Source organism: Heterodontus francisci, chromosome 13, assembly GCF_036365525.1.
Source record: "Heterodontus francisci isolate sHetFra1 chromosome 13, sHetFra1.hap1, whole genome shotgun sequence".
In the NCBI taxonomy this organism is placed as follows: Eukaryota; Metazoa; Chordata; class Chondrichthyes; order Heterodontiformes; family Heterodontidae; genus Heterodontus; species Heterodontus francisci.
Window position 1 is genome coordinate 115,426,924 of NC_090383.1, and position 22,634 is coordinate 115,449,557.

Sequence of the window (22,634 nt, forward strand, 5' to 3'; positions counted from 1 at the left end):
TCCCACTGCCTGAATTATGAAGAGCAAAATAGCACATATCCATTTTTATACTTACACTAGTTTATTAATAACACATAGGAGTTGTTCAATATTAGCCTGAAATTACTTCTGGCAAAAAGGAATACTTCAACCTGCTCAAATATTAATTCTGTACAATTCCTTGTACTTTTTGATATTGGTTTATTAGGGAAGACAAAATATTCTCTCTTTGGCTGTGGTTTCTTTCAAGCCAGTTTTGTTTTTGTTTCCCTAGATATGGTTATGGTTCCTCTCTAAGGGATGGACAGACAAGGCCTCAGGGCTCGGTTTCTCTGTACCCAGAGTGGTCGGGTGTGCAACAATAACGCAAAGGATCTCATGGGCCTCTCTGGAATTTACTTTCCAATTGTACTGCAGCAAAAGGAAAAATACATTCACAAAAAAGTGACAGATGGGATAAAATTGCATATCAATTAATGATAATGATGATGACCACAATGCAGGAATAGGGGATATACATCAGGAGGCTCTCTCATCAGGGAGGCATCCTGCTTGCAACCCTTTTGCAAGATATTAGGCCAGTTGCAGATAATACGTGCTGCGGGGGGCGGGGGAGAATGCGTCCTCCAGGTTGGTCAAACGAAATCCTGCCAGCTTGAGCATCACCTGATCTCCAACTGCAGCAGAAGCGACCTCTGGGAGAAGATACATAAGGTTCCTCCCTATAAATAAAAGCACATAGCTTTCACTTTGTGCTCCTCTTCGAAAATCGCAGATGCAAATCCACTGGTCAGTGCAACATGACTCTACACCAGAGGCCAAGTGTTCTACTGCTGACAGGAAGGAAGGTGGATATAAAGCTCTGTGCAATCACACCTGCTCTGAAACAACACTTCATATCCAAACAAGGGTACGAAGCGTTAACAAGATATGCAAAGAGAACACTGACTCATTCCCCATCTCATTTTATAATATACAAAACCTCATCCTTAAATATATACAAAAACAGCACGACAAGCTTATTCCATTAGTAAATCAGTAGACAGTTAATGTTAAAACAAGGCAGAAAAGTACAAACGTAAGTGACATTTATGGTGGGGGGGGAAAAAAAAAAAGAGGTGAAGGGCAAAGAGAAAGCGAGCAGAACTTTATCTATATTCAGCAAAAGGTGCATCACATATACATGTCAATTATTAAACTAGGAGGATTATGAAACGAACAACTAGGAAGCTGTTCTCTCTTTGTTGGACCCAATTTCCTGTCCTTCACTTATCCTTTTCAATAACTATTTCTTATATATCTACTTCCTTTTTAAACACATCAACTAATTCTGCAACAATGATCATTCCCTATACCTTTCCCACCGTGGGGTTCCAAAAATGGAATATACCAACTGAGTTTGACCAGCACTCTAACTGCAGTAAGGTCTTTACTTTCATATTTCTGCTATGAAGCTCAGCATCAACATAACCATTATGGTCACTTTTACTCCTACAAGCTAGCTTTTACTGGTTTGTATACACAGACTCTTAAAAACACTTTTTTGAAAAAAGTATAAATTACAACATGGTCGTCTATCCCAACCAAGTCTGTGTTGAGATTAGAATTACAGCTTATGTGGAGGTTAAACACACGTCTGCTGTTTGCATATCCATTTATTTCCCTGTCTTTCAGCCACCTATCAAACTTCTCCTTGGTCTCTGCTTCAATCACCAACTCCAGCAGTATATTCCACAGCCTCAACTCAAACAAAAATATTTAAATGTTTCTCCTGCTCTTGGTCCTAAACTCCGATTTAATTTTGTATCTGCACTTCTTTGTTCCACATGCTTCGATCACTGGATTCACCTACCTTCCTCATCGTTCTCTACTTTGCCATTTTTGCATTCAAAATATACTCAGATTTTATATCATTCAATTTCAGGTGCAATTGTTACATCCACTTACGGAGAAAGGGTAGCCTGGGGTAAGTCCCACTGACTTTTCTCTTCTGAGGTGTGTTAAGAGTGAGACAGCAACTGGTTAATCAGTAAATTGATGGTGTGCCAGCACAGACCTGTATCCTGTTGATCTGTGAAGCACCACACCAGTCACACTAGTGTTCCAATATGACATGCCTCTGAGTCAACGTCTACTTTAACAAGTATGATGGTTAGCAGTTTATTTGGAGAAGACTGGTGGATTGGAGAACCTTGAATACCTTCATTTACGTAACATAGCAATCTGGTTGGCACTAACTTAACTCCAGCTCAACAGACTCAACACACAAGTAATAATTGAGAAATTCTGCATTATTGCACATATAAAAAAGCTACCGTACATGACAAGCTTGAAATACATTTGCTTCTCACACACAGCCTTCAGAATACATATGCCTTTAATGGCAACTTTACTTTGCACTCTGTGGGTAAGGTAATTGAGAAATCTGGCTGAACTGATTAACCTTCTATGGAACCTGACCTTTACCTGCTCTTTGTTCACTAACATTTCCATAGAAATAACACCACAGGTTTCGGGTTGTCCCAATGGCATAGTACTACGCGATGTGATACCAAGCTATTGAGACTAGGAAAGGTCCCATATTGATACCCAGAGTTAGCCAATTTGTGCCAGGTCCAGCAATGGGGTGTAACAATTAGCCTGGGAAGAGAAGAGGAAACTTCAGACAGTGCTCCTAATCCTGACTGCCACCCAGTGACCCCTCGCTGATTAGCTCATATTTGAATACTGGGTTTAAAAAAAGACTTGCATTTATATCACGTTTTTCACAACCACTGGACGTCTCAAAGTGCTTTGGAACCAAGGTAGTACTTTTGAAGTGTAGTCACTGTTGTAATGTAGGAAAGGCAGGACTAAATTTGTCTGGTCTCCACAGGCAAACAATCCACTGTTACTCAGTCATTTGAATGATGGCTAAACGAATTTGATGAAGGGCTGCCAGCACCGTACCTCAGAAGGAGGGGGTGGGAAAGAGAGGCGAGATGTGAGTGAGGGTGGGGGATGGAGGAGTGTGGGTCAGAGAGAGGGGAAGCGAGAAAAGGAGAGAAAAATAAACTGGGCTGGGGGAAGCAACATAGGAAATCCTCAATGTTGATACAGAATTTAGCCTCCTATCCACAGCAATGGGTTATTGTGCAGGTTTCTTACACATGCAATTGATATGCCAGTTACAAAAGGAAGACCATTTCATTATAGCAGGCTTTAGAATTAGAGACAGAACTACTCTTGTAAGCACATGCTAATGATTTGGACACAGCACAGAAAGAAGCAAACAAGGTCTTAATGCATCAATATCACCAGCTCCTTCAAACAGAGTTGATTAGTATATACATACACTCAACTTCCAACTCTAGCACATGCAAAAGCAGCAAATTATTTTAAGAAGTTCAGGGTTAAGAAAACAAAAAGCATATCATCAAAAAGCCCACTACGTGATTCACTTACAGGATCAGCTGGTGCAATGTTAGAATCAAACTGGGTCAGAGTTTGCGAGCTTGAAGAGCGTTCACTAAAAGTCTCCCACTGCTGGACAGACAGAGTAGAGACCAATCAGAATGAGAAAAGTCACATATCTCAAAAAGCTTTTATAAAGGTAATTTTGCAGAGAAGTAAAAAGAAGTTTCAAGTCAAGCATTTTATTTCACAACAAGAGATGCTTATATGCTTTTAGCTGCTTAGTGAGGTGGTATCCCTCCTGCTTGCCAGCATGTATTCAATTTTAAAAACATAAATCAATCCTCCGATTCACTGAACAAAACGGAAATGTTGTGCAGCTACTGGGCTGGGAGAAGGAAAAATAAAAGTCCTTTCACTGTAAATGAGTTCTCCATCCTGCCTATTAAAAGACTCCACCATGAACAGGTCATTCTTATTTGGCCAAGTCCCCAGCAGTTTCACTGAAACCCACAACATTAGCTGATGAGGAAATGCTCAGACATACATATCTGGCTCTTTCTCTGGTTGTGTGATCGAGAGAAGCAGGGATCAACATTCTTCTCACACCAGAATGGCATCAAGTTCAAATGAGAATCAACAGTGCGAGTCTTCAATGCTCATAGATTCTTTTGCTTGTGTTCAAGTGTCAGAGTCAGCATTCAGGGACACAAAGAATGCACACAGCCCACTCAACCCTATTGTTGCCCACCAGAAGAGGGGTCAGATAAGTAAGTGAGCATTTTCTGGCCAGACCACAAGTTGTGGGTTTCCATGAAGCAGTTGGGGGCGTGACCAAATAGAAATCAACTGGAGGTTGAGCAAATGTTGAACAAATGAAATGTTCCCATTAGAGCTGCCCTACTGAGCACCAAAAATATGTTAAAATTTATCCAGGAAACACAGAGTTAAGGAATGCACCATATGCTAAGTTTTTTTTTTAGAAAAGCGAAAATGACATCTGCTTTTCTCCCCCTGAATCTCTTCACTGCCATTCAACCTAGACCACAGCATGTGTTTTATTCTCAGCTCTCAATGTTGTCTGAAACCAGCTGCTCGGTATATGCGAGATGATGCCTTAGTCTTCCTTCTCAGTGCTGGAGCTCCGAATTTTCCAGACCAATCACTAATATCATTCTGACTTTGCAGAAAGTCTGAAATTGAAGGGGATATTTTAACACCCCCAATGCCTGGCCTGAATGGTGCAGGCAGGGAGTTAAGATGGCCTGTGCCTTTGTTTTGGCCCCAACTTTTTTAACGAACTTGAAATCAGGCACAGGAAGTCAGCCCACCACAAAAGGAGGTGGGGTCTATTTTAAAATGGCAAAGTTGTGGCCCAATGACAATCAGAGTAGCAATTTTTGACGCGGGCATGACTAAGGGCTGTATGGTCTCAACCCCACCAGCAGGCATCTGCCAGCAGCCAAGATTCAGGCCACTGGAGGTGAGCTTAAGCTTTTCAAATTTTTATTGAAAGGAGGTCCCTTACAGGCCAGTTGTGCAGCTCCCAGCCCCAGAATAACTCCTTCATCTCCTGAGCACACACCCACCCTGCTTGCAGACTGTCTCCAACTTCCATCCTCCTTGCTCACTTTCCAGGACTTTGTTTCCATGAGTCCTGGCAGTGTTCCCACACCCCTCGACCCCCCCAGCACAGTGACATCATTCCCATCAGCTCTGCGTGGGAGTCTGTGCCAGGAAATGCAAATGAAAATGAGATATTAAAATATCCTGGGATTCATGTTGCAGGAGTTTGCCACCTGCTTCAGCCCTCATATTCCTGTCCAGAGTTCAAACTGGAGTTTAAGTCACAGCAAAAAGTGGTTTCAAATTGGATAATTGCTATGAATGCTTTAAAGAACAGGTGCTGCAGCAAGATTCAAAATCAAGATCTATTTTCTTGAGTATTTTGAGGGAATAGATTTCTACGAGTATAATTTACACACCATACAATGGTTCCATTGTATTAAATTAATAGATGAGTTTCAAGTTAAGGAAACTGTTGTTCACAATTTTGAATGTTCCAGCATCTGATAAAATGTCAGAAGCTTTCAGAATGTTATAGAACAAAGTGACTGTATTAAAAAAAAAAGCACACCTGCATTCCTATTTTCAATCACCTCACACTGTCCCCTTTTACTCAATCTCTAGGACCTCAAACAAGGTCATTTCAAACAAAGAGTGTTTGAAATCTCATGTACAGCGAGGAAGGGCAGCCTATTTAACACAACAGCATGCTATGTCATGTAGAGACTGTTGAGTTGTAGGTTTAGCTGACATTTGCACTTTGCTAAAGCTAACCATTCTACCCACTAGACTACAAAGTGGTACTTGAAAATGCACGAAGAAATCTGCAGCTTGGTCAACGTTCTAGCCTATAACAATAACTTGCATTTCTATAGCGTCTTTAATGTAGTTAAATCTCCCAAGATGCACCACAGTATTAGAAAACAAAATGTGACTCTTTGAACAGGTGACTAAAAAGGGGAGGAGAGACAGAAAGGTTTAGGGAATTCCAGCGCTTAGGACCTAGGAAGCTGAAGGCAGTCGCCAAAATCGGGGATGCACAAAAAGCCAGAATTGGAAGATCAAAGAGATCTCAGAGGGGCTGTAGGAGGTTACAGAGTTAGGGAGGCCATGGAGGCATTTGAAAACTTAATAAAGGCAGAATAGATGAAAGCAATTTTCAGATATGAAAGCTTTCACAGATCAGTCTCAAGTATCTCAGAAACCTGGCTGCTCCCCTATGAGCGTAGGCTGCTCTCCATTGACCAAAGGCTCCATTTTAAGAATAAAACCTGCCCAAGTAAGGGGAATCCTTTCAGATATTTAGAGTGGCTCTGCTCTAGAGATCAGTGGAAGGCTTGACCAATGTGCACTCAGAGCTAATAGACAAGAGAGATGGACAGAGAGAGAAAAAAGGGAATAATATTTTAGCTGTGCAAGAATGCCCTTTCTCCTTTTACTCTCAACAGATAATCATCGGGACAGTTTAAGTTATTAGTTAAATTCAAGAACAATTTTGCTATTTACACACATTTGATTTTACTATACACAATCTAAAACACGTTAAACCACTTTTACAAGGCTATGCTTTTGAATTGACTGCATATTTTTGTATGCCAGTAATACATTGTATTACCAACTGATCAGGTACTCCCCACCACTGTGTTAAATGTGTTGAATTTTATTTGTGTGGATGGTGAGAGAGAGATAGGTAGATCTTTGTTTTCCCTTTTTCCAGCAAGGCTCAAGTCAAGAATATAGGAAACCAAAAGGCCACTTAGCTCAATCAATTCTTGAACTCGCAAGTCCAAAACCAACAATGTTGCAAGTGATCTTTCCCACAAATCACCTTACATTTGTGAATGGAGTGTGAGGGAAGGAAATTAAAGACATCTTTATGTACAGCCAACGATGGAGAGCATGGAGAGTACCAAGCCATACAGATTGGAAAGGCACCAGATCCAATTCCTGCTACATGCTGGGTTGACCAGAGCTACAGTATTTTTCTGAAGAAAGGGACTGGGTGGATGCTACAACTGGCCTCATCGCTCTCAGGTGACGAATGGAAGGAACACAAAAAAGGAAATCATTTACTCCTGCTGATTTTTCAGCTGAGTTCCACTGGTGGATCATATGATTAGACTAAACTGCAATGCTCTAATGGTCAAACAGCCCTCGAGTACTCAGTCTAAGCTCGCATAAGAACAATTGTACAAGTTAGCAGTGTTGTTCCCTGCCTTCAAACTGGAAGTCACTGCCTTCAGGAAAGGAAGACTGAGTGAGGGGGAGGTAGGATAACAACAGCAAGATGAAACAAAAGTAACTAATGTAAAAAACAAAAACAAATACTGAAAATTGTATTTTACACCAGATATAACCTATAAACTAGTAAATGTGCAGGAAAGGCTGTGGCTGAAATGGATTTCTGTAATGTTGTATGCCGAACAGCTGTAAAGTACAGCACAACTTAAAAAAAACACAATGCATGAAGTGACTGTTTTTAAAAAAAAGTAAAGATAACATGGACCATTGCAAAAACAAAAAAGTAGCTTCTGTCCTACATGCACTGTGCTTTATTTTTGGGTAAGACACTGGCCTTGCAGATCACCTATATGTTCTAATTACAGGTGACATTGTATTTCACCCAATAATGATGCAATCAGACAAGATACTCCATTCCAAGGAACTGTAGACAATCTGCAATAGGATGGATGCATATTTATGGAATACAATGGACCCAATTACTAACCTCACTGCCCTGGTTCAGTTCTGGCCATGTCTGGTTTAGTGAGGGCATCGATGGCGATTTGCTGGGAGGCACTTCTGCTGGTGAGGTCGAGAAGCCAGTTTCAGAACCCTGATCTGCATCTCCTAAAACAGAAGGTGGGTTAATGAGAACTGTAGAGCACTCATCTCTGTAAACATCTCATAGTAAGTATGGAGCAAATGAGCAAAGTTTGAGGCTTAGAGAGACTTCTTCTCAAGAAGGTTTCATTTAATGATTCTTCCTGCAGCAAAAATTTAGGGAACAGGTAAATGATGTGACCAGGCCACAGCTGCTCTGAAATGGACAGCAAGATGAAACAGTAGCCTCGGGTAGTTATTCCTCCTTCCCTTTTCGAGATGGTTAAACTCCATTCTGCCCCTCTCCATTACAGCACACCAAAGGGGGGATTTTTATGCTGCATGGTCTTGATGTCAGGGGAAACCGACACCAAGATCCCTGTGTCGCCTCTTTTCCGGAAGGCCGCTGAATTATGTGCCAATCAGGTACATAAGTGGACAGCGACGCACCTTCCATAGGATTTAGGACCCCATCGCCGGACGTCCTGGCCTTGCAGAGCTGCCGGCCAAATCAGAGACCGGCAGCTGCAGCACTACTGCGGGCAGAGGCGGTGGCTGCTGTTGTAGCTGCAGCGACCAAACACAGAGGAGTGGCGCTGGAACCAGGCTTAAGGTAGATCAAGGCTGGAGGGGTCTCGTGGGGTGGGGGTGGGGGGTTGGCAGCAAGGGCAGGGGGGTGCCTTCAGCGGCCCCCCCACCCTTCCTGATGCCGGGTTCCTCGTTCAGGCACTAATTGCCATTCACTGGCCTTTCCGCCCCGAACTAAATTTTAGCAGAGGCTCGATGGTGGCAGGCACCATCCCGTCCAATTTTATGCTCTCCCTGCCTCCAAACATACCGCGGGGAAAAGCATAAAATTCCACCCCAAGATTAGGAACTGGCACTCAAAGAAAATCATAGGCTCAACCCAGTACCCAATAGTCTCCAGATTGCATTAGTCTTCTACAGCACTAACACTTGCCATTAACATTAAAAAAATTCAACCTATACACACATACAGGAAATCATCACATACACTAGGTGTTCCATTCCTGATTGTTCGCCAGCTGCACTTGCATACATGAGCGCAATGTTGGCAATGAGCCACAATTCCTTCTTTTGAGTGGTCTGGAAGAGGGTGAGCTCCTGGAACTAAGGGCTTTAATGCCAGCTTGGCTCAGTTAACATCAACCAGAAGGCTGTGGGTTCAAACTACACTCCAGGACTTTAGTACAGGCTGACCTTTGAATGCAGTACTCAGGAAATGCTGCAGTGTTGGCTTTTTATATGAGAAGTTAAATCGAGGCAGAGTTTACTTTGTCAGGTGGAGATACAGAATCCTATTTCACTATTTGAATAGTGGAGTTCCATTGCTTTTGAGCTCAACCTCCATCAAAAAAAAGATTACCTAGTCATTATTTCATTTGTTGTGGGAAGCTTGTTGAGCACAAACAGCTACTGTTTGCACTCCAAAAGTTATTTCATGGTTGTGAAGTGTTTTAAGACGTTGTAAAAAAGATGCATTCAGTAAAGAGGATTTTCATCATATGGCACCACAACACACCTCTCAGAAACATCCCAAACAGCGTTATATAGAAATATTTTGTGTGATTCGTGTAGCAACCATTGTACGAACCAAAAGCCCAAAAACAGCAATGAAATGAGAGATCAGTCAATCTGCTCTTAGGTTGCATTGGCTGACGGAGTAATGTTGGCCACAATATGGGGTGGACTCCTTGATCATCTTTGAATAGCACCCATATGGTCTTAAGTGTCCATATGAAGTGGCAGAATGCTCAAATGCTCCATGAATGTTAAAACTATAACTAATGCGCGTATAGCTATGCTGTAAAAGTAGAATATACCTGTTCAAAATGCATCATTTGTGTGGTTAGCACTAATGAAGCAACTCAGCCAATTTTCCACATCATTCCCTGATGCATTACCTCTTTATTTGAAAATTTAAAGCTGAAAACCTTGTAGCAACTAGATACATGCAATATCTAAGGCCAGAAAGCAGAACTTCAACTGACAAATATAACTACAAAAAAAAATATTTGAAATATATTCGCTAAATGTAGTTTCACTTAAAGTATAAATCCCAAGTGAGGGGTCTGAACTCTCAGTTGCCTTATAGCACTCAGGCTAAAACTAGATTAATGAGCCACTGTACCTAAAACCCTCAAAAACGGGCGAGTCACTACACAGTCCAGTTTATCCTTGGAGACTGGCATTCAGTATTCCTAATGACAAACACTGGCCAAAATGCATCACATGTTAAATCACATGAACTAGACAGAGCAGAAATTTAACTCTAGAATCTTAACACTTTGGTTATTAAACTGCATTACAACAGCCAAAATATCTCTTCACTGAAACCAAGTATTTCTACATCTCAACTGCAATTTTATATAACCTTAACTAGACAGGAAATCAAATGCACTTACCTCCTGAATCATCGAGATCAATCAACTTTGGCATCAAACTTTCCGGTAACTTTTCTGGCAAATCATAGCCATTTTTTCTGGCTACTACCAGATGGAAAGCTGCACAAAACTCATCCAATGTCAACGCGCCATCTTTGTCAAAGTCTGATAGCTCCCTAAATCATAAAGCAAACACTGACAAATTCAACATTTCTCAAGTATTTGTTACAAACCTTCTGCTCATTAAAGGTGAGGGGTTTCAGTGCGTGGAAATGAGACACCCCAACATCGCCACCCCTCCTGCCCCCCCACTTTGGGACTCAGGCAACTCCCCACACCAATTTCTTAAAACACCCAACTAAATCACTAATGCTTTTCCATTTCCCATACCACCCATCCCATTGAGAGTGTAATTAGTGAATTAGGAACCAATGTTGTAGTGTGAAAACTCTCCTTAGAAGTTGGATGACAGCATCTTCCAGACAGGCACTCAAACAAACTTAATTCCAATGTGGGCAGGATTTAAACCCACATGTCAAGTGAAAAAGTCAGTCGAACCTTTAAATATACAAATACTTTAGGAATACTTGAAACATAGGAACTAACGAAAAAAGGGACATATCTCCATAACCAGTGATCATAATCAGGAAGTTGAGACTCTCAATCATTCTTTGAACCAAACACTGGGAAACTTTTGAAAGGCAGGAAGTGTGATGGGTAGTTCTAAAGTCATATTCTTCCTTTCAGTAACTTTATAAAAGTATCTGGTTAAGAGGAGCTACACCGTAGGATTTTCTTGGCAAGGGTCTAATTAATGGTCAGCAATTTCTTTTATTCTTTCACGGGATGTGGGCGTCGCTGACTAGGCCAGCAGTTACTGCCCATCCCTAATTGCCCTTGAGAAGGTGGTGGTGAGCTGCCTTCTTGAATCACTGCTGTCCATGTGGTGTAGGTACATCTACAGTGCTGTTAGGAAGGCAGTTCCAGGATTTTGACCCAGTGACAGTGAAGGAATGGCAACATAGTTCCAAGTCAGGATGGTGTGTGGTTTGGAGGGGAGCTTGCAGTGGTGTTGCCATGAATCTGCTGCCCTTGTCCTTCTAGGTGGGAGAGGTCATGGGTTTGGAAGGTGCTGTCTAAGAAGCCTTGGTGAGTTGCTGCAGTGCATCTTGTAGATGGTACACATTGCTGCCACTGTGAGTCAGTGGTGGAGGGAGTGAAGGTCGATGGTGGAGGATGGAGTGCCAAATCAAGCTGGCTGCTTTGCCCAGGAATGGTGCCGAGATTCTTGTGTTGTCAGAGCTGCACTCATCCAGACAAGTGAACAGTATTCCATCAGACTCTTGACGTGCCTTGCAGATGGTGGACAAGTTTTGGGAAGTCAGGAAGCGAGTTACTTTTTTTTTTAAAATTCATTCATGGGATGTGGGCGTCACTGGCCAGGCCAGCATTTATTGCCCATCCCTAATTGCCCTCGAGAAGGTGGTGGTGAGCTGCCTTATTAGACCGCTGAAGTCCATTTGGGGTAGGTATACCCACAGTGCTGTTAGGAAGGGAGTTCCAGGAATTTGACCCAGCGACAGCGAAGGAACAGCGATATAGTTCCAAGTCAGGATGGCGTGTGACTTGGAGGGGAACTTGCAGGTGGTGGCGTTCCCATGTATTTGCTGCCCTTGTCCTTCTAGTTGGTAGAGGTTGTGGGTTTGGAAGGTGCTAAGGAGCCTTGGTGCATTGCTGCAGTGCATCTTGTAGATGGTACACACTGCTGCCGCTGTGCGTCGGTGGTGGAGGGAGTGAATGTTTGTGGATGGGGTGCCAATCAAGCGGGCTGCTTTGTCCTGGATGGTGCCGAACTTCTTGAGTAATGTTGGAGCTGCACCCATCCAGGGAAGTGGAGAGTATTCCATCACACTCCTGACTTGTGCCTTGCAGACGGTGGACAGGCTTTGGGGAGTCAGGAGGTGAGTTACTTGCCGCAGGATTCCTAGCCTCTGACCTGCTCTTGTAGCCATGGTATTTATATGGCTACTACAGTTCAGTTTCTGGTCAATGGTAGCCCCTAGGATGTTGATGGTGGGGGATTCAGCGATGGTAATGTCATTGAATGACAAGGGGAGATGGTTAGATTCTCTCTTTTTGGAGATGGTCATTGCCTGGCACTTGTGTGGTGCAAATGATACTTGCCACTTATCAGCCCAAGCCTGGATATTGTCCAGGTCTTGCTGCATTTCGACACTGACTGCTTCAGTATCTGAGGAGTCACGAATGGTGAACATTGTGCAATCATCAGCGAACACCCCCACTTCTGACTTTTATGATTGAAGGAAGGTCATTGATGAAGCAGCTGAAGATGGTTGGGCCTAGGCCACTACCCTGAGGAACTCCTGCAGTGATGTCCTGGTGCTGAGATGATTGACCTCCAACAACCACAGCCATCTTACTTTGCGCTAGGTATGACTCCAGCCAGCGGAGGGTTTTCCCCCTGATTCCCATTGACCTGGGTTTTGCTAGGGCTCCTTGATGCCATACTCGGTCAAATGCTGCCTTGATGTCTAGGGCAGTCACTCTCACCTCACCTAATGAATTCAGCTCTTTTGTCCATGTTTGAAGGCTGTGATGAGGTCAGGAGCTGAGTGGCCCTGGCGGAACCCGAACTGAGCGTCACTGAGCAGGTTATTGCTAAGCAAGTGCTGCTTGATGGCATTGTTGATGACACATTCCGTCACTTTACTGATGATTGAGATAGGCTGATGGGGCGGTAATTGGCCGGGTTGGACTTGTCCTGCTTTTTGTGTACAAGACATACCTGGGCAATTTTCCACATTGCTGGGTAGATGCCAGTGTTGTAGCTGTACTGGAACAGCTTGGCTAGGGGCGTGGCAAGTTCTGGAGCACAGGTCTTCAGTACTATTGCCAGAATATTGTCAGGGCCCATAGCTTTTGCAGTATCCAGTGCCTTCAGTCGTTTCTTGATATCGCGCGGAGTGAATCGCTGAAGACTGACATCTGTGATGCTGGGGACTTCAGGAGGAGGCAGAGATGGATCATCAACTCGGCACTTCTGGCTGAAGATTGTTGCAAATGCTTCAGCCTTATCTTTCGTACTGATGTGCTGGGCTTCCCCCCATCATTGAGGATGGGGATATTTGTGGAGCCACCTCCTCTAGTTAGTTGTTTAATTGTCCACCGCCATTCATAGCTGGATCTGGCAGGACTAGAGCTTAGATCTGATCTGTTGGTTACGGGATCGCTTACTCGGTCTGTAGCATGCTGCTTCCACTGTTTGGCATACATGCAGTTCTATGTTGCAGCTTCACCAGGTGACACCTCATTTTTAGTAATGCCTGGTGCTGCTCCTGGCATGCCCTTCTGCACTCTTCATTAAACCAAGGGTTGATTCCCTGGCTAGATGGTAGAATAGGGGTTATGCTGGGCCATGAGGTTACAGATTGTGGTTGATTATAATTCTACTGCTGCTGATGGCCCACAGCGCCACATGGATGTCCAGTTTTGAGTTGCTAGATCTGTTTGAAATTTATCCCATTTAGCACGGTGGTAGTGCCACACAACTCGATGGATGGTGTCCTTAATGTAAAGATGGGACTTTGTCTCCACAAGGACTGTGCGGTGGTCACTCCTACCAATACCGTCATGGACAGATGCATCTGCGACAGGCAGATTGGTGAGGATAAGATAAAGTAGGTCTTGTTGGCTCCTTTGCCACCTGCCGCAGACCCAGTCTACCAGCTATGTCCTTTAGGACTCAGCCAGCTCGGTCAGTGGTGGTGCTACCGAGCCACTCTTGGTGATGGACATTGAAGTCCCCTACCCAGAGTAAATTTTGCAAAACAAACTGGAGAGCAGTTAGTGTAATGCTGAAATTCAATCTTAATCAGATTTTGGGATCTAATCTTCTCATGACAAAAATATTTGGACTTGCTGGCAGCACAAAATACAATGATAATGGAGTTGCTGACTAATCACAGTAATCAGTTAAGTCTAGACCAGACCCAAACATAATGCAAGGAAAACCTAATGGAGGAGAGCTTTGGGAACCATCGGTCCAAAGTCACCTGTTTCTCCCAATCATGCTAACTTATGTCATGTTTCATATACTATATCCCAAAAATGTTATTTTCTCAAAATTAGTATTTGAATGAATCATTACCAACTACCTCCACTGTCTTTCTAGGGAGCCTGTTCCATAAACTGGACATTCAGAATAATGTTTCTGTAGATTAGCTCAGAATTTCGCCCACTTTCAAGCAGACCAAGTGTCCATAGTTCTACTCTTCTGGACAAGATGAAACAGATCATGATCTACATTATCTATTCCTTTCACAATCCTAAAAACAGCAATCATATCACCTCTTAACCTTCCCTTTTCCAGTGACAGGATGCCCAATTTAAACAATTGCTTCGCATAACTCAATCCATCCATCAAATAAATCTGGTTGCTCTCTTCTGTATCCTTTCAATACATGCAAAGGAACAGGTAGGACACAGTTACCAGGCTGAAAGGGATCATGCCTGTTCTATTTCCCTACCCCAGCAAGATATATGGACAGCATACAGGAGTATGACACACACAGGACTCACCAATTCACAATGCAACACTTTCAAACAAATAATGGAGGTGAAACTAGTCTATGCCAGGAGCACAAACCAGGCTCATAGGGAATTGGAGCAGAAAATCTACAGGGGTGTAAGACAGAGTGTTGATTTGCAATGAGCCTATTTCATCCTCCTACCATAGACCAATTTCACCCTAAAAAAGTTAAAAATAAGGTAGTTTGGGATAAGGAACAAAATAACAGAACTTAAACAGTAATATAGTGAGACTGTTACTACTGAAAGTTCTGAAAGTCAACATTATGAACTGCTTTAAAATGCAGCTGTACGTTTCTAAAAAGGGATTGAGGGATATGGTAAGAAAGCAGGCAAGCGGGTTAAAATTAATCAAACAAACCTATTTTGTTTCCCTCATGAAATTCTCACATTTCTTTCAGCTTAACAAGCTAATTCCGTCGTAAGCGGTGGGGTGAGTTATGAGAGAAAGACCATTCACTTAATTTGTCCAGATTTCTTTTCAACACCGCCAACTTCCCCTCCACAGTTACTTGCCCATGCAGTTTGCGTTATCAGCAAATATTACTATTAGAAGTATTCAACTCCACACTATGAAGTGTGAGCAGCAGGGAACCTAGAACAGAGCTCCACCTGTCACAGCTATTCAGACAAGGTAGCGACCATTATGCTTTTATGGTAATGCTAACTTTCAATCTCGCTAGCTAGTTTGCAATAAATTCCATGAGCTTTAATCTGTAAAAGCCTCACCTGTGGAATTTCGCTTCAAGAATTCAAGTTATTTACATCCACTGGACCACACCTATTTGCTTCACAAAGCATCTTTAAACAAAAACTGGGCTTTCATAACAAGTCAGAATATTTTTGCCATGGAAATGATTGCCTCCCAACATATCTGATCAAGATTTCAAATTTCAGCATTACATTAACTAGTTTCTAGTTTGATATAGAGTTCCTACAATTAGCTAGACATTTGTCAATCACCAGGAAAATCCTACATTGTAGCTTCTCTTGTCCAGATACTGAAAATAAGAAAATGACTGCAAGCGGTATTCTGCATGGAACATACACTCCCTCATCACACTTCCTGCCTTTCAGAAATTTTCCCCGTGTTTGGTTCTGTGACGACACATTGTGAATTTCTAGTTCCCTCCTGAGGCACCTGTTGTGGGAATATTTGAAAATATCACACGAATATCAATCATACTACATTAATACTTACCAAATGTGAGAAAGCTCAAGAATTGGGAGTTTGGATTTTGTGAAAAATTCTTTAGCTGCAGATCCTGCAAGAGAGTAAGTTGATAACACACTTAGTAAGTTTTTTTAAAAAAATGACTCACAACAAAGTGTACTCTGTTCCTTTTTAGGATAAGTATTGCACCCAAGTAGATTTTTCTGATATGGTGTCACAATAAAATATAGAAAGCATCAAAGCAAAGGAAGTGGTGACCTTGGGGCTGGAGGAAATTACATTCCCACTTGGGTAACCTGATGTTTTACTTGTTTCATAGCTTAGCGGTGTATTTATTATTGCCTCCACTATTTGCTCTGATCCTCAGAATGCATATAGTTTCTCACACCAAGGTTGCAGACTGCAGGTCTACTTGTACACCCGTGCTAACAGCACACAGTCATTGGTCCCCAATAGGCCTGAAAGTGGAGAACGGGCTGACTAGTGCTCAATCTTCCTTGCCTTACTTTGTATGGAAATAGTCTTTGCCTCTATTCAGCACCTTCCCATGGCAGCACAAATGACGAGGGACCACCTTATGGAGGGGATGCTCTCTCCAGCTTAAACCCTTTACTTATTTTCTTGCCTATTTACATTCTTTGGGTCAAATTATAGTTCTTCCTTACACCACTGACTAGTTTGAAATCTTATATCAAAACGTGCATTCAATTCCCTTTTACAGTTAGTTACTTCTGGACAACCTATGGCAAGATAACAGTAATTTGGCTGAGTTCCTAGAGAAAATGCTTTAGGAATGCAAGCAATGTTAAAACAGCAGATCGCTGCTGAATTTACTTAGGTTCTGACAATCATTTCAGCATGCAGTTAGAATTAGCAGTTCACGTCTGGGTCATGCACAAGCTAGGAAGATTAGAAAGGAATCAAACAGTCTCACAATAACTGCTACTCGATAACTTGTCACAGCCAAATACATTTTGGATCATTTTGTATTCAGTTGAAGACTAGGTGATTATTTAAAACAAAAATCCAATAATTCAAATCCAGAAAGCTACCTGCCATTTTGTTTCAGATAAGATCCTGCTGTTTGGGCATATTTTTAATTTTAAATGTTTTATTTCTTTTTAAAAAAAATTCTGCTTTTCCTTTGGTCTCCATTACCTGCTGTAAAATTCTGTCCCAACTCATCCAAAACTTTGCAGCTCACATCCTATTCCAGTCTCCAAGTCCTGCTCATATATTTGTCCTGTGTCTGCTGGCTAATGCATGGCAGATGCAGTAAAATGTGGATAAATGTGAGGTTATCCACTTTGGTAGCACAAACAGGAAGGCAGATTATCTGAACGGCTATAAACAGAGAGGGGAATATGCAGCGAGACCTGGGTGTTCTCGTACACCAGTCGCTGAAGGTAAACATGCAGGTGCAACAGGTGGTAAAAAAGGCAAATGGTATGTTGGCCTTCATAGCGAGAGGATTCGAGTACAGGAGCAGGGATGTCTTGCTGCAATTATACAGGGCCTTGGTGAGGCCACACCTGGAATATTGTGTGCAATTTTGGTCTCCTTATCCGAGGAAGGACGTTCTTGCTATAGAGGGAGGTTTACCAGACTGATTCCTGGGATGGCGGGACTGACGTATGAGGAGAGATTGAGTCGGTCAGGATTATATTCGCTGGAGTTCAGAAGAGTGAGGGGGATCTCATAGAAACCTATAAAATTCTAACAGGACTTGACAGGGTAGATGCAGGAAGGATGTTCCCGATGGTGGGGGAGTCCAGAACCAGGGGTCATAGTCTAAGAATACGGGGTAAACCTTTCAGAAGTGAGGTGAGGAGAAATTTCTTCACCCAGAGTGGTGAGCCTGTGGAATTCGCTACCACAGAAAGCAGCTGAGGCCAAAACACTCTGTTTACAAGAAGGAGTTAGATATAGCTCTCGTGTCTAAAGGCATTCAAGGGTATGGGGCGAAAGTGGGAACAGGTTACTGAGTTGGACGTTCAGCCATGATCATAATGAATGGCGCAGCAGACTCAAAGGGCCGGATGGCCTACTGCTCCTATTTTCTACGTTTCTATGACTATCTTCCAACCTACCCCCATTCATAGATTTCAAAACTACTTGTCCTTGCTTTTGCTCCAGCCTACCTATGCAAACGATTTCAGTCCTACATCTCAACTTGCATACTCTTTTACCAACTCTGGTCTACTGTGCATTTACTCCCTGTCCCTTCCACTTCGCCAACAGTGACAGAGCTTTCAACTATTACACTCTTGCACTGTACAAGTCTCTATGCTGTCTTACATTTCCTTATGTTCAAAAACCTCAGTTTCTTGCCCATCTTATCAACTAACTCCTGCCTGGTATCGACCCTCCACTTCTGTGAAATACCTTACAATTTTCCCTGAGTATTATGTAATTATGAGTGGTTGTTGTTGGCGCCCACCCTTCCTGTTGCTGCAATGAAACTATTGACAACCTGTTTATCTGCCCATCTGGCTAGCCTACAGCATCTTTCTTCAATTGCCCAGATGTTGATGTGTTGATCCCATTTATGCACCCAACTGACTGCCATTTGGAACTTGCTGCCTACAAGAGTGGTGGAAGCAGAGACAATCAATGATTTTGAAAGGAAATTAGACAGACACTTGACAGAAATAAACCTGCAGGGCTACAGGTATGGTGGGGGGGAAAAGGGACCAGAGGCCTGCGCAGGTCGGCAGAAAGGAACCCGACCCGAACCACAGCCCGACCAGGCCAGAGTCCCTCCGATTTAGCCCCGGGCCCGACCCGACCATCCCTTTACTTACATTCCTGACACTGAACCTGCAAGCTGCTCCAGTGCATGAGTGATGACGTCATAGTAACGTCACTCGCTCACTGCACAGACTCAGTTTCATCCCGGACTTCCAGCTCAGTTAAGTTTTTTAAATTTCAATACTTACCAGCAGAGCACTTATCGTGTGTGTCCAGCCCGACCTAAGCCCGAAAGCCGGACCCTGAAGATGGGCCCGACCCGGCCCATGTCGTCAGGTCCCGTCGGGTTCAGGTCGGGTAGCAGGCCTCTAAAAAGGGGACTGACTACATTGTTCGACAGAGAGCGGGCCTGGACTTGATGGGCCAAATGGCCTCCTTCTGTGTCATAATGACTCTAGAATCTACCCTGCGACTGTCATTACTCCTCTCTCCTGTTGCCTGACCACCCATGTCATGGCTATATACTCACAATTTACTGTTCTCAACTCTTCATATGCACCCATAACTGACTCTCATCCATATATTACTGAATGCTTTATTCTGATTAAAATATAATCATCAGAATTCATTGCAAGTTACTCTATTTTAAGCAGTGCTGGACATAGCATGAAAGGTACCATGACATTCATTCCGTTAACATAAGTTTGGGGATTATAAAATCTTTCAATTTTGACCTAATAAATATTGTAATCAAATTATGCCCATTCATTCCTAATATGAAATAAATGAATTGAGATAAGATGCAACTATATCTTGACTTTAATCTGTAAATAGGCAATTAAACTATAGTATAGCTACAATATGGTGAAAATTTATAACTTATTTGCATTACAAATATTGAGCAGTTCCAAGATTGAATTTGGATACTTGAGAATAACCCCATTATTTTAATTACAGATTCTAAATATTCTACATTTGACTTCAGATAGAGCAAATGTGATGCAAAGTTTAGTTACAGCTAGATGTATCTTTTAGAGGAATCTCTATGACAGGTGGTTGATCCACAAAACTAACTACATCCACCCACATTTAATATGCTTCAGCTTGGTGCTTTGTTGGTGCCATTGCCAGTATTCAGAAATGACTGGGGTCAAAGATTGTTTGGTAGTGAACACTGCCTCTCTGAACTGTTAATGTGCCAGAATCCACAAACTACAGAACTGACAGATTCATTGTTGATGACTGAACCATCAAGGGGTATATTTCCATGGAATCCAAATTGTTTTTTTTGGGGGGGGGGGGGGGAAAGTGTGCCAAATTTAATTGGAGATAGAATTTAATTAATTTTCTGCATTCCCAACCTATGAATTAGGTTAGAGTCTAATGGAAAAGATTGATCAAAATCACAAAACAGTTCAGATTATATGGTAACATATGCATTATATAAAACATTTATTTTTATTGCTAGAAACAGGGAACACAAAAGTCCGAGTGTTTCAAGCCTGTGTCCTCAGTACCTTGCTCTATGGCAACGAGGTGTGGACAACATATGTCAGCCAAGAGCGACGTCTCAACGCATTCCATCTTCGCTGCCTCCGGAGTATCCTTGGCATCAGGTGGCAGGACCGTATCTCCAACGCAGAAGTCCTCGAGGCAGCCAACATCCCCAACACATACACCCTACTGAGCCAGCGGGGCCTGAGATGGCTTGGCCATGTGAGCCGCATGGAAGATGGCAGGATCCCCAAGGACACATTGTACAGCGAGCTCATCACTGGTATCAGACCCACCAGCCGTCCACGTCTCCGTTTTAAAAAAGTCTGCAAATGCGACATGATGCCCTGCGACATTGACCACAAGTCGTGGGAGTCAGTTGCCAGCGATCGCCAGAGCTGGCGGACAGCTATAAAGGCGGGGCTAAAGAGAGGCGAGCTGAAGAGACTTAGCAGTTGGCAGGAAGAGACAGAAGTATAAGGAGAGAGCCAATTGTGTACCAGCCCCGACAACCAATTTTATCTGCAGCACCTGTGGAAGTGTCTGTCACTCTAGAATTGGCCTTTATAGCCACTCCAGGCGCTGCTCCACAAACCACCTCTTGGCGCTTACCCATTATCTCTCGAGACAAGGAGGCCAAAGAAAGAAAAAAAACCATTTATTTTTATTGCTGGAAACTTGCAAACAGTACTGTGTTAAGCTATTGTTAATAGATTCTAGCTTGTGACTCATACAGGTTTTTCAGGAGAGGGGAGAATGCATGTCTTATTTTATAAATTTCCTCATATGAGATCAACCATTCAAAAGGTGGCCCATGGAGGATTCTAAAGGTCAGATGACTTTCACCCTGCATTTCATGTCCCTAGGATTCTGGCATTCAGGCACTTTCAGATTCCTCGACACCGTCTGCCTTTCTCATCCTGTACAAGGGGTTCTTCAGCCAAATAGTCACTCAATTGGTCAATATATGAAGAAATTGAAAATTACTTCGCACTGTGAATCACTTGGAGCTTATACGAAAAGATTCACAGTACCACGTAATTTGCAATTTCCTCATATCTTCAAAATAACTGAAGCACAAGGGGACGTCAGTCATTATATAGGTGCTGCATTATTATATACAGTGATACTGACATCCATTTCTTAGTTCTGCATATGGGTGATATTTACACAGAATCAGAATGGGGAAGTTGCTTGATTGATGTGGCTTCTCCAACCTTATACTGTTAAAAAGCTAGTATCACTTTTTTTTTTAAGCAGTAGTTATTTTTCCCCTCAGTGTCACATTCGCACACTCAGCCTCACTTTTCAGATTTTACTGCAGGATACATTTTCAAAACCAGTGAGATGATGTTCACATTCATTTGGCAAAACTGGTAGTATTAGGCCACGCTACCTTGATAACCAGAAGAGGTTAATACTTTTTGAGATTGACGAGTGGCCTTTCTATAAATGGTTAGGTAAGCAGAGATTTACATATACAGCTCTTTCTCCATGTAATGGAGCGTTCCTATTTTCAGTACATTTGCTCCCCACATTCAGTTGGTCAACAAAGGTCAAGTTCCTCGTTATCAGTTAACGATAATTTAAACATAGATCTCCATTACTTACCAGTGTAACTGTTTCTATGGTTGGTAAATTACCACGAAGGACAGTGAACTCTATCGTTCTTACGGATCAGTTGCGATTGAATCCTTGCGTGTATTAACAGAGTGCCTGACCGCCCACATACATTCCACAGCCCACTTAATGCATTACTTAGCATTTTGTTGGGGGTGGAGGGTGGCAACCTAAAAGCTTTATTGCCAACTAAAGGTCTAGATTGATGAAAGTCTTTGTTCAACCTCCAGTTGGATGGGGTGAAGGGAGGGAAATAAGAATTAGGATACCATATTCTCTTGAAACAAAAAGGAACAGAGATTTGAGTTTTTCTACCTAAAATTGATGCCAATAATCCAAGCTGCAAATTTTTAACTGAGGCCAGTTACTGAGCTTGTAGCTCACCAGGCCAATGCATCTTAAAGACCAAGATGCAACCGCAAAAATACTTACCCCTTGCATGAATTTAAATTCATGCATGAAATATATTCGCTATGCAACACCAATAATTAGCCTTTTTCTTTCTAATACTGCTTGAACTGCTTTTCACATCCAGAAATTTTAATTTCAAAATAATGTGCCTTAAGTTTATTTTTACTGTTCAAAACTGAGCATTTTTGCCAACTTTTGCATTGCTAGATTTATCTTTACATTGATAAACAGTAGGATAACTTTGCAAAATGCTGGCAGCACTAAGTATTTGTGTTAAATATCAGTCACAAAAAATTGTTCTGCTGCGAATGTTCTTCATATTTAAATGGAAATGGGGGGGATGGACAAAGTGCAATAGGATTAGCCAAACTCCCAACACAAAATTTCAATTATACTCTCAATAATGTTATGAAAGTGCTCTGTTTTTTGTTAAAAATATTTTGAAAAATTCATAGTCAAACTGAAGAAAT

At 42.4% G+C, this 22,634-nt stretch overlaps 1 protein-coding gene across 14 annotated transcripts in view; it reads right to left on the bottom strand.

Annotated features, from left to right (window-relative positions):
* The window catches only part of reps1 (RALBP1 associated Eps domain containing 1), a 70,083-nt gene that overhangs the window by 15,612 nt on the left and 31,837 nt on the right, over positions 1-22,634 (bottom strand). For 12 of the 14 annotated variants that reach the window (XM_068045528.1, XM_068045532.1, XM_068045529.1 and 9 more), the window contains 4 exons: positions 15,976-16,039; positions 10,188-10,342; positions 7,667-7,788; positions 3,424-3,504 (listed from right to left, as the gene is read on the bottom strand). In XM_068045528.1, coding sequence (XP_067901629.1) covers positions 3,424-3,504; positions 7,667-7,788; positions 10,188-10,342; positions 15,976-16,039 — 422 coding nt within the window. The remainder of the gene's footprint in view (positions 1-3,423; positions 3,505-7,666; positions 7,789-10,187; positions 10,343-15,975; positions 16,040-22,634) is intronic. The other 2 variants (XM_068045522.1, XM_068045526.1) reach the window with 2 other exon arrangements.